Source organism: Balaenoptera physalus, assembly GCF_965194825.1.
Source record: "Balaenoptera physalus genome assembly, chromosome: 10".
Lineage (NCBI taxonomy): Eukaryota > Metazoa > Chordata > Mammalia > Artiodactyla > Balaenopteridae > Balaenoptera > Balaenoptera physalus.
The window spans coordinates 23,692,173-23,704,585 of NC_138889.1; the positions used below are offsets into that span (position 1 = coordinate 23,692,173).

The 12,413-nt window shown below is 53.5% G+C and overlaps 1 protein-coding gene across 1 annotated transcript in view; it reads right to left on the reverse strand.

The window, feature by feature from the left end:
• Nucleotides 1–777: 777 nt before the first annotated feature.
• The window catches only part of PPP2R1B (protein phosphatase 2 scaffold subunit Abeta), a 35,907-nt gene continuing 24,271 nt past the window's right edge, over nt 778–12,413 (reverse strand). Inside the window, 4 exon segments of the mRNA XM_082476941.1 lie at nt 778–906; nt 2,070–2,137; nt 2,140–2,149; nt 10,863–10,984. Coding sequence (XP_082333067.1) covers nt 814–906; nt 2,070–2,137; nt 2,140–2,149; nt 10,863–10,984 — 293 coding nt within the window. The 3' untranslated portion in view covers nt 778–813.

Sequence of the window (12,413 nt, forward strand, 5' to 3'; positions counted from 1 at the left end):
CTGAAGGATGTATTCCCAAAATGTTCTACAGAAGCGCTATAATATTTATGAAATTAAAATGCCTTCCAGATTGAAAACGGGGGCCGCTCATTTCAGAGTCCCCGGAATGGCAGAGTCACAGATCGGCATAGATGCCTGTCCCCCACAGGGCCATGAGCCACTGAGCCCAGGAAAGCCGGGAGCTACGGCAGGACGACTGGGCTGACAGATGAGGCGGGAGAGGCCCCGGGAGGGTCGAGGCCCCAGAGGTAGACGCTGGGGAGCACCCAGCCGTGGCCGGGTGTGTGCAGACCGAAGACGGTGGGGTGAATAGCATGACCCATCCTGCTGGACTATGTTGTTAGCTCCTGGTTGCTTTTCTCATTTATTTCAAGCAGAAATCAATAAATTCCGTAACAATCTGTATTTGCTGAAACGTAAGCTGGCGAGAGGAGACTGGTGCCGTCCGGCAGTCAGGGGTTTTCCCGGCCCCGTCTGACCATCGCCGTTGCTCTGTCCCCCGACTAGTGAGCGACCTATGTGAGCCTCCAAGCAGTTTTCTCTTCACAGATACTAAAGTAACACTACGAAGGCTTAGTACTAGAGGTACTTTGAAATAATGACTTTCTTTCCAGTCTGTTTCACGTTAGCAGTGTGTACACTACTGTATAATAACCATTAGCTTTATTATCTTGTAAACCAGCCTCCTCTGAAGAGACTTTGGTGAGATGAACGTGAGGTAAAAATTTCATTCAGCAAAAAGTGCAATATGTGTGGTACTCTATTTTTTGTTTATGCTTTTTTTTGTTTGTTTTTTTTTTTAATCCAGGGGTATTAGTCTCTGCTTTGGGGAAAATGCACTAGCTCTGCAATTTCCAGCTGGGCGAGTGTGTCTCTAGTATTTCCATGCAGCCGATATGCTGGTCCCTGTAAGGCAAACAGCACGTTAGCGCAGCACAGGGTGGATGTTCCACTTGAAACTGGTGAGCTGCGCAGACTGTCCCCCGCCCAGGCCTGCCCCACCCAGGCCTGCCCCGCCCTCCTGCTGCCCCGCCCCCTGCTGCCCCGCCCTCCTGCTGCCCCGCCCAGGCCTGCCCCGCCCCCCTGCTGCCCCACCCAGGCCTGCCCCGCCCTCCTGCTGCCCCGCCCCCCTGCTGCCCCGCCCGGGCCGGCCCCGCCCCCCTGCTGCCCCGCCCGGGCCGGCCCCGCCCCCCTGCTGCCCCGCCCAGCCCTGCCCCGCCCTCCTGCTGCCCTGGGAACACAGAGGAGGACCCTCCAACCTCCACGTAAGGGGAAACACCTGGGGCCCACCAAGGAGGACTAGGAGGTGGAACTAAAGGACTCCTGCCTTTCTGCATCAAACTTTGCCTCCAAGGAAAGAGAAAGTCAGAGTCCCTTTCTTCCTCAGAGTGTTGAAGCTGTGTCCTGAGTCAGTCCGGCGTGACAGGCAGGAGCCCGTGATCGGGACTAAAGGCAGCCCTCACCCCAGAGTAATGGGGGGCCTGTGCCCTTATGGGGAGGGAGGGGACCGCCTCGTGTGAGTGTCGCCCCCAGCCGACGAAAGGCCTCTGCAGAAGGGACTCGTGGTGGCGCTGGCCTCTTCCTCTCTGCCTGAAAGGGGGGTTCTCAGAGAAATGAGTTCTGCCTAATTGTTAGAGTCGGGAAGAAGGGTGTGTTCACAGCCCAGGAGTGACTGGCTGGCCAACGAGAAACTAAAGAAAGGTGAAAAGCTGCAGCCCCCACTCTGGCTGCTCGGGGGTCCAGGTGCACGGTGGTCAGAGCAGCCCCTGCTCAGGTGCGGGCGGTGCACACACGTGGACCTGAGGAAATGAATGGTTTCCTTTGCCGGGTCTTCCCAGCTGCAGTCAGGCCCCAAGTAAATACTGGCTTCTGCGTTGGGGTCAGAATTTCTAGCCCTGGATTACATTTAAAAGCCTGTATCAGCAGTTACACTTAAGCTCCCTGTTGGCTTAAGGAAAATCTCACTCTAGATAAGTTTTCACATTCGTCCTCCTTTGAGACAATTCGTAGGGTCATTGGATGACACTGGTCCCAGTGAACAGTTGCAGAACCCCTGTGCCGGGTCTCACCTTGGCTGCATGTGTACCCCTAAGCTGGACTGCCTCAACTGCCTTCTCGGAAGCCACCGAGCCGCTCAGTCTCTTTGTGCCTAGACATCAAAGGTAAAAACTGGAGAACAGGTAGTAAGTTGGAGTCATTGTATAGGCAGGGATCTTTGATCGTTTTGTTGCTTCTGGAAATTTTTCCAGAACTTATCTTCAGAGTGATGTGTGGAAGACAAGCGCAGTATCATCTGCCTCTCTTTCTAAACTGGACAAAACAAATGATAACAAATGTATGTATCCCTTCTGACAGGTTCGCTGGTTTGGTCCTCCCTGGCGTGTGGTCCCAGGGAAGAGACTAATTACAGAGCTCTTTGTGTCTGTCAGCCTGCAGCCCCTGGAAGGCACGAGATGACCTCAGGCTGGCCTTCCACAGCCCCTCTTGCACCCCGAGTCCCTGGTCTCACAGTGCCCCTCACATCTTTGTTTCACCATTTTTCCCCGTGAAGGTAGCCTGGCTGATTCCAGAAGACTCACAGCCGCCCTAGTTATACCACCATCTTGTCCACGTCTGGGCAGATTTCAACACATTTGGCAGAATGGGGCACCTACTGTTGTAGAGATTGAGACATAAGCAGCACAGCCCACAGCCAGTGATGACAGGTTTGATGGTTCCTGCCCAAGCACTCAGCTCGTCTGTCCAAAAGGAGCAGTAGCTTCTGTCTGTACATTAATTTACCAAGCACTTTCACGAGTAATCTTTTCTAACACTCACAACAATACTATGAAGTTAGTTAGTTGAGCGGATAGTCCTCATGTTTTACGGCTGAGGAAACCAGAGCTCTGGGACGGCTATGTGACTTGTCCAAGCCACAGAGCCCGTGAGTGGCGGAGGCGGGACGGGCTTCTGGGTGTTCTGGCTTCTCACTCCGTGCTCTTCCCTCCTGGGTAGCAGCTGACTCTTCTCATGAGCAAACAGCTGTATAAACAAAGCCCCCACCTCGGTTAAGCACTGGGTGAATGTGACATTGTCCCCGAAACCTTACTCCCACTTGACAGCCGCCTGGCTCTGGGGGAAGAGTTGCCCTCCAGGTAACAGCTGTAGTCGTCCAGGTGGCCCTGCATGAACAAGGCCAAGGGAGACACAGACCCCGCAGATCACCATCTTTCCAGTGTCCAATTAACTACAGAAGTTCAGGTTCACATCACAGATGTCTCATTTCTCCACCTCACACAATATAGTAACTCCCTGCAAAAGTATATGACGGGACACACCCTTTCTTGATTGCCAAGGGGCCAAATTGCACTGCTTCGGCCCACCATCGCAGACCAACAGACTCAACCCCAAGAAAGGGTGCTGCTCAGAGAAGAATCAGGAGCTCAGCCCAGTCCTGAGGAGGGGGATAAAGTATCTTTACAGTTAAGGCCCATCAAGTAGAAGTGCTGATCAAGCACTTTTAGGGTTAAAAAAATAACATACTTTGAATACTTTTGTCTTCAGAGGCAAAGTGGGTGGGTTAGGGAGGAGCTTTAAAAATAGAAGTACAAAATAACATCCTGGAAAAATATGACCCCAGATTGGAATAATGTTATATTAGCAAATACAGATAACAGGGACTTGCCACTTGCTGTGTGATGCCTATCTGTTCAAGATTTGCTCAATCAAGGAAATACACGTGGTGATACTGTCCCACTACTGATGGCGAAAGAAATCTGCCTCCACCAAAATCTCTGAAGGAAAAAGAACCAGAGAGAAAAGGAGGTTTGCTTCTCTTTGGGGATAGCAATTTAGGAAGTAAAATTGATACAGAGATATTTGCACTTTGTAGAAAGGGCAAGATTATTTGCTTATTTCTGAAGGGAGTAGGGTGGTCTTTGCTGGATGTTTGGTTTGTGAAAGAGTTACTTTTGATTAAATTAATCTAATTGTAGTTTTTTTTTCTGTGTGCTTTTTTTTTTTTAATTACTAAGAAAATGGTGAGTTCAATAGCTTTGGTATTTTGAGTGCAAATCATAATAGCTCCAATGTGAAAAAAATCAAAATGTAACCTGTCACTCAATGTTAGAAAATTGCTTAAAATGCAGTTTAATAAATGATCTTTGTATCAAACGTAATTTAAATGGGGTACTTTTCTGCAAGGAAAATGTACTGTTTTTACGTTTCCAACCCTCTTGAATTAATCAAAATAAAAACAACTTGTTTTCTAAGAGCCTGGGTGATATGACTGTCAGGTGGATGAGATAGGGCCTTTCCCCCATCAGGCCTCGGGTGGAATTTTGAAAAGTATGGAAGGTGGCTGTGTTCCCTGAGCTCTGGTGCTCATTTCAGGCTGCAGAAAAGGACAGTGGATAATATGTTCTCATTGACGTCAGCAGGGTAAATAATACCTTGCTCTGAAATCGCCGGAGTACCCGGTAGCTGCTGAGAACGCTGACGGAAGCGCTGCTAACCGCACTCTGCACACGGACAAGGCCCGGGCTGCCTGGGGCTCCTGGACTTTCAGAGACGGAGCCGGGCAAGGGCCTCTGAAGCAGCAGGAGGGGAGGCGGGCGCCTCGGGCTCACCTATGACAAGCTGCAGGGCAAAGAGAGGGAATGGGGGCCCAGCCAGACACTGGCACTTACGATGGCACATCTTCCGTGCGAAAGGTTTCAACGCTGCGCGCCCGCACACACAAGCGCACACGTGCACGCACTGTGGTCCCCCTCCGAGAGGCAGGAACCAGCTCAGTGCCCTCGGGTGCTGGAGAATCCGTTTGCGGAGGCATTTGGGGCACTCTCATACATTCGAGACTTGTTTTAGTGCCAGACCCTGAGTGAAAGGGCACTATGAAGTCCTACTTTCTGGGGACTTCCCTGGCGGTCCAGTGCTTAAGACTCCACGCCTCCACTGCAGGGGGCACAGTTTCCATCCTTGGTCGGGGAACTAAGATCCCGCAGGCCGAGTGGTGCGGCCAAAAAAAAAAAAAAAAAAAATCCTACTTTCTGGCAGCAAGTTTAGGCTTTGGTTTCACTCAGACCATTCCAGTTGAGCCCGTGCTGTAGAACTGAGACAGCGTCCAAACTGAGGGATCATCCAAGGGCCCTGGTGGGAGTGGAAGGCCTGGGGGAGACGGCCAAGGGCGGGAAGAGCGCGGAGCCCTCCCCACCGACTTGCCCTGCTGCCTCGCGCCGCTTGCCTCAGGCGCTCAGTCCTGCCCCGAACGGCTGTCGTCTCTGTTTGCAACCGAGAGTTCAGTAACACTGCGGTTCAATTGCTTTTTCCTTTTTTTAAAGGAAAACACTATTATTTCAGTAACGAAGTTTTACAAACTTTCCCCTTTCCCACCAAGTTTCTCCATCATTTGGATTTTGTGTTGCCAAAAGCAACCCCCCATGTCCAGGGGACAGGCAAAAATAACAGACCTGCCTGCGGAGACTGGCCAGAACTTTAGCCGCCAGTCAAGCCCTTGACCTTCACGTTGTGCAGAACATCTTTCGGTCTGTGGCCTTCGTGAGCCAAAGGCTCAATCAAGGGCGACCTGAGCTCCAGATCCAGGGCCTCTGCCCAGCTGGGCTGGGGTCTAGAGCTTGTCAGCTGTGCCCACACCTCCAAGGGGATGCCGTGTCTGCAGTCACCAGAGCCCACCTCCATCGCCACCAGTCAGGGCCCCACCCAAGGTTCTGTTGTTGGACGTCTGCTCCTTTCCACCCCACTAGTTCTTAAGTTGAGGTTTCACAGATCCCTTCGACATGCTGATGAAAGCTTTGGATCCTCTTCCTAGGAAACATACGTACACAGACATACAACTTTAGACAGATCATTTCAGGGGAGGAGTTGGTTCCTGGACCCCCTAAGGCCCATTCACGGGGTTAGAGGGATTTCTAACCCCTGACTCAGAGCACAGGCAACTCGGTCTGCAACCCCTCGCGCTTCAGAGTTACCGTTCTGGTAGGGCCTCCCTGCTGAGCGCTCCCATCCCTCCCTGGGTGGATCCGGGTAGGGAGAGAGGCCCCTGCTCTGCCTGCAGCCCCAGGGCACCATGGGAGGAAGTTCTGGGCTTTGTGCACTAAATCCTGGGTGCCACATAGCTACAAAATAAATGTCACCTGCACAGGGTACAGCCGCTCTGCCCTTCTCATTTTGGCCCCAGTGATGTCACTTCAAATAAATGATAAGGCAGTACACCTGAAACTAACACAACATTGTAAACCAACTATACGCCAATAAAAATTCTTTAAATTTTAAAAAACAAAAGAAATGACAAGGCGGAGGAGCTCTGGAGGGAATATTGCCCATGGTTCATACTTTACAGTGTCCCCTTGGGAGACAGATGTGGGTCTTGACTGAAGTGAAGGGGTTGGACGCTCACCTCAGACACTAGCCATCACTGGCAAATCACTGAGGCCAAACCCAGAAGCCAGGTCAGGACGAGGGCGGAGCTTGCTCTGTGCCTCCAGCCATTCGACTAAGGAGCCTTCCTGCTATAGATGTCCCAGTCCGCTGGTGCAGCTGAATTCCTCCGGACCCATAGCTGCAAATACCCCTAGGGAGCATTGATAGCTGCCTTTGTAGAAATTTCTAAGGGACTTTCCCAAGCGCATTGACTCAGAGCTGGTGTGAAGCCCAGGTGAAGCAGCTGCAGGGCTGAGCCACCAGGTGAGGAACCCGGATGTGGGGGGAGAGGACACTGCCCGTGGGAGGTGGACTTCCCACGCAGCTGAGCCCCCAAGAGCTGGCTGGGCAGAGAGCTCAGAAAATCTGGGCCCAGAAGACAGAGGTATCGGGGATCTGGCCTCTCGGAGGGAGAAGCCGTCGCTCTCCCTGTCAGGCAGGCTTTGAGAGCTTCTGACTCCATCTCTCTCTTCACTCCCTGAATGGGGCCTGAGATACCAAAAGGGGGCCTGACTGGGGACCCTGACCCTCAGGAGTGAGTGCGTCACCACCACGCCAGGGCCACCCACAGAGCTGGGGGGTGGAACACAAATGAACTGCGGGAAAGGCCAAGGCCTTTCCTAGGAGCGCGCCACGCTGCGGGACCCCGAGTTCCCAGCGAGTTCCCAGCCGAAACGACTCCAGCCTGGGGCCCACTAGAACTGCCCTCTGGTCACTAGAGAAGCCCAGATGTTTAGCAGGGTCCCTGTGCCAGCCGAGAGAGGGCCAAAGGGCAGCTAGGCAGTTGGAGCAGGCCCTGGGGACGAAAGGGCTGGGCAAGGAGGGCCTGGCCAGGAGCAGGTTTGGGAGAACAGAGCTTAGCTTCCCCGGCCCACCCCCTGGAGCAGCCACTCTGGCCAGAAAGGCCCTCCAGGTAGGGTGGAGCCTACCCATTCTCTGCCAGGGACAGCCCGCGAGGCAGCAGGGAACCTCTGGCTGAGTCCTCGGCCCCTGGCACCACTCCCAGCCCTGCCGCTAACCTGGGCAAATCATTGCAAAGGCCCGTTATCCCAGCGGTAACTTGGGAACGTAGACTAGCTGAGTTAACCACAGCTTTACTGCAAGGTTCGGACGCAGCCTGGCCCAGCACGGCCTCCAACAAGAAAGCACTCAGAAGACCCCCAGCTCCCTTTAACGGCTTGTCACAGTGTCGCACCTCTCCCTGTCTTCTCATTTAACTCTTGAGCATCCCAACACTGGACACAGAAAATGGTTGCTTGGTGCCTACAACATCCCGTCACAGACTTAAGGGTGGCTGCCCTATTCTGAGCACCTGCTCCAGGTTAAGAACCAAGAACTTTGCCCAGGATCTCTTCGTTTTCAGTGATGAGTTCTGGGCAGCACCAGCCATGGGTAGCACAGACGAAGGAACATCCATGAGAATCCATGTCCCACCTAGGAGGCCTTTTTCATCCATCGCCCAAATTCTAAGGCCAAGCTCCTGGAGAGAGAAGGGCTGGAGGGCCTGGGTATCTTTCTCTGCAGAGACAGCTGCTTGGTCCCCAGCGCCCAGAGAGGAGAAGGCGCCAAGAGAAGGCAGGGCGTGCGGACACTGCTCCACTGGCCCCGGGAGCGCTCCGCGCCGACCTCCCCGGCACTGATCCTTGTGATCAGTCCTCAGCTGGATTGGACGCAGGCCTCCTGTAGTCTTTCTGGGCTTAAGAGAACTAATCCTGCAACCCTGAGGTTGGCCCTTCCTTAAGGAGCTCTTAGCCTTTAGGCACCCACAGCCAAGCTCCTTAGAACTGCCCTGGAGACCCTCAGGCAGCCCTATGCTCCCCTGACCTGCCCTCAGGAGAGAAAGGACAGGACAGCAGCCCCTCCGCCCCCAGGAAGCTGGCTCCGAAGGGAGCCGAGACTCCTGAGCAGCTGGACAGTCCCCCACCTCGGGCTGGCAGGTCCGCTGGTTCACCAGTAGGTGCTGGTTTAGAACACAGAGGAGAGCCAGGTGCCAGAAGTCAGAGGCCAGAGATCCTAGGGGCCCAAATGACTGAGTTTGGGGAAAATAAGGAAAACTGGAAAAACCAGAAGTAGAACCAAGGGTAGAAGGAGCGCAGAAGGTGCAATCTCAGTGGAGACTGGGGGGCACGGGGGCCGGGCTCCGGCCAGTGTCTGTGCGGGACAGGCCGTCAGGACAGAGAGAAGAGGAAGAGGAGGGCAGATGTGGCACGTCGGTGCCTGCAAGCATTATTTATGATGCGTCCCTCGATTTGAGCCTCCGAACCCGGGCTCGGCCTGCAGCCTGACTGTCCCTCGCAGCTGCTCCTTCCTGCAATAACAAGACTGACATCACTGTTGTCAGGGAAATGGTGTTTTGATTAAAATCATGTGACAGCTACTTCGTGATTCAATAAACAAATCCTCTGTTAACCCTCGCCTGACAGAGGCCCGTCAGCAGCCCCGTCGTCAGAGAGCAGCCCTCGGACCGTCCAGGAGGGCAGTCCCGCCCGGCTAGGAGGGAAAACCACCGTCCGCCGCCAGGAAGGAGCTGCCGAGCTGACCCGGGGTGGGCAGGGAGCGCGAGGCAGCCGCACTGCTCCCCCGCACGAGGCGGGGGCCGCAGGCGACATCCAGAGCACAGACTGCTCCGCAGACACCAAGGGCCAGTCTGGGAGGAACCAAGTAGACACCCTTCGCCAAAGGAACTGGCTCTCACCCCGTGGGGTCATTCCCTCTTGGACCAAGGGGCAGGCCAGAGCCCTGGGAGGTCGAACGGCTCCCGCGGGGCCCAGAGGCCAGTGGACATTGGAGGCAGTTCCCAGGGCTCTCGGGACCCTCTGACCCCGTCGGGGCAGATGGGCGAATTTGCTATGGGCCACGGACAGTGAGTGAGTGAGGGGTTAAGAACAATTTCTGGTTTGCAGTTGGATGACTTCCTGGATCACTCACTTGGCTGCTGGCCCCTGACACGCAGGGCTCTGCCTGGCAACAGCCAACTCCCTTTCCATCTCACCCTGGAGTCCTTTTCCTTAAGTGAAACAAACGCGGGGAAGGCTCCCTGAGTCACGGGGCAGGGGATTTTTCTGGGTTAAGTGATCTGCAGCCTCAGAGGCTTAGCAGTGCCTTGCCTCCGTTGCTAGAAAAGACGCCCAAGTAGACACGACAGGGTTGGGGGGAAGTTTCTCGACCAGCTGAGAAACAGAGCTGCCAGCACCTACCACACTGCTGCGAGGATCCAGTGAGATTTTTGCCAGGTGCCTGACAAGATGCCTGCACAGTTACCGAGGCTCGAGGCTCGAGGAACAGCAGCTAATACTGTTTCCCCAGCTTGTGGCCATCAGGGGCCGCCTACAGACCTGGCAAGTCTGCCACAGAGGGGTCGCCTCAACTATTCCACTTGCAGATCAAAGGCAAACCGTGCATTTAATGGCATGGCCAGTTGACCCTGAGTGTGTAGGAAAACATAGCTCCTTTCTTCCCAAGGAAGTCCGTGGCTTAGGTCTAAAAATTTGTGACTATTATGCCCACTCTTTCGGCCACGGTATCTTCTGTGAGGCCACGTTCAGTGAAACAGGTAAGGACGAAAGGGCCCAGGGCTGCCGAGGCTGCGAACAGCACAGCCACGCCGGCACTTCCTCCCGCGGGGCCGCCGCCGCAGGAACAGCCGGGAGCTGCCGGCCCGGCGAGAACCGTGCACGGCGCGGCAGGAAGGGGAGCACGTTCTAAGATGAAAGACTGCAGTTCAGGGCCTGGACAATAGCACAAGGTTCGCATGGCCCCCGTTCACAGAAAATGAAGGAAAAGCCATAAAGATTTATAAGACAAACTTTTTGATGTTAGAAGCTTCACCAAGCAAACCCACTGGCGTGGGTGCGAAAATACCAGCATCTTCCAAATAAACTAAGTGCAGCCTGACATCAGCACACGGCAGCCAGACCCTCTGTGCTGCGCTTCTGAAGGTATCTGTAGGTCATAAATCACCCTCCTAACAAACAGCCCCAGGGCAGTGGCCCGCACCAACTTTGCTGAACTTGAACTTTGGCATACCTCCTCCAGAGGGGCGTCAAGTGGGGCTTGTACCCAGTAAAATTGACAGAAGTGGTTTTTTCCTTGAATGGAAGTGACCACCTGAGAGGAATTGTAGCAAATGAGAACTGTCTACTCTGTGAGGTGAGTGGGAATAGCAACTCTTCAGCAAACCTCCTCTGTCCTCTGCATGGGGGCAGAGCCACATGAGTGACAGAGCGCTGGCAAGCCCACCCCACCCCTCAGAAAGCACTCCCAGAAGGAGGGACAAGAAACAGGGCAACAGGCTTTACAAATACACTCCCGTGGCCCTAAAAATGTGACCGTCCCCTCAGGGAGCGAGGTAAAGATCTGGCTGCCCTGCCTCGCTGGCTGCCCTCCGCCCACACCTCAGCCCAAACCAAGGAAGGACTCAGGCCAGGAGTGTCTGCAGCACTTACCTTCCCAGTGTCGTCTCCAGGCCCTCTGGGTCTCAGGAAGTGGTTCTTGTCAGCCCCAGGGGCACTGGGCTCTTCACTGTCCTTCACAGGAAAATCTAGCTTCCTCAGCCTTTGGGCCACCACTAGACATACAGACAGCAGACTGTCACCGTCCCAACCAGGCCACGTCCCCCTAAGCCCACCTGCGATGCCTCAGGGGTTCCAGCCCTGCAATGGGGAAGCACATGGGTCTCTGTGCGGAGAGAGCTGGTTCACCCCCGGACCTGACTGCAGGTGCCTTTTCCTCGAGAGCCATGCAGAGTGCTACCCCACAGGGCCGCTGGTACCGGCTGGGTGCTCCCCCAGGTCTGGGCCACTGACAGCCTACAGAGCCCCAGCCAGACAGAAAAGACCTGACTCCTTTCAGAACTGACGACATCAGTTTAAGACAACAACTCTGAATAAAGAAATGACTTGGCTTCTCTACCCAGTGAGTAATTAAACTCTCTTCATCCTCCAGATTTCCATCTCAACTGAACATTATATAATTCCCTGGAAACAGCAGGCTCGTGGAGGCAAACGGGGAATAGTGAGACTATTCTAGGTACAAAAAAAAAGACTGGAGACGTGTGAGTGAACAGGAAAGAGGAGCAAGGAACTGGATGGGAACAGGAATATGAGAGAATCAGAGAGAAACAATTACATAACATCAGACCACAATCGCTTCATTGTTAAACCGAGGAGAACAAGGTGACAGCTCCTTCTCCCTCCACAGTTTATATCCAGGCAGTACAGAAAGGAGGCTTTAAGACAAGAATGCCAGGAGGAAAAAAAAAAAAGTGTCAGAGGAATTTAAGTGAAAGGCAAGAAACAAGCACCCAACTTGTTTGGCCACCCTGCCCTGCCATCCCCGGGGGGTTGGGACCAATGTGATGTCTACAGGAAAGATTTTTAACTCCATAACAACACAGCGATTAATAAAATTGCAACAAGCCAGCATTACCACAGCCTAACCATTGGGTCAGGAATGACACATCTGATTCCCCCTGGAGGTCCATGCAAGTATCTTGGATGCTTGGATAAGACAGCTCAAAGGTCAGGCTGCTGTCTCTGTTGAGGCAAGACAAGCTGTCCAGCAAAGACCCCCAGGGCCTAGGATCACAGTGGCCAAGCTGTGATATTTCTGTGAGCTGAGGGCTATTATTTCAACAAAGTCTCGTTAGAAACCATACATTAACCTGTTTCTTCTTATGAAACAGAATGCACTTCGGGTTCCTATCTTCATGGCAGCACAGACAGACAAAAAAGATCTGGTCTCTTAAGCCTGTGAGGGCTAAACCCCATAAATATTATAGAAAGAAACACTAAGGTGAATTCCACTACTGATGAGACTTTCATTGACATATGTTGTATATATGTCTCTGCTTCACTTTCCTAGTCAATCAGACAACTGCTGTAAACTGCCTAGGATGGATAAGTATGGCAGTGCTTAGTCCAGGCATTGTACAATCCAAGTGGAACGGGGACTGGAGAAGGGCCACAAAGAGCTTGTTTCTTAAAAGCAGTGAAATT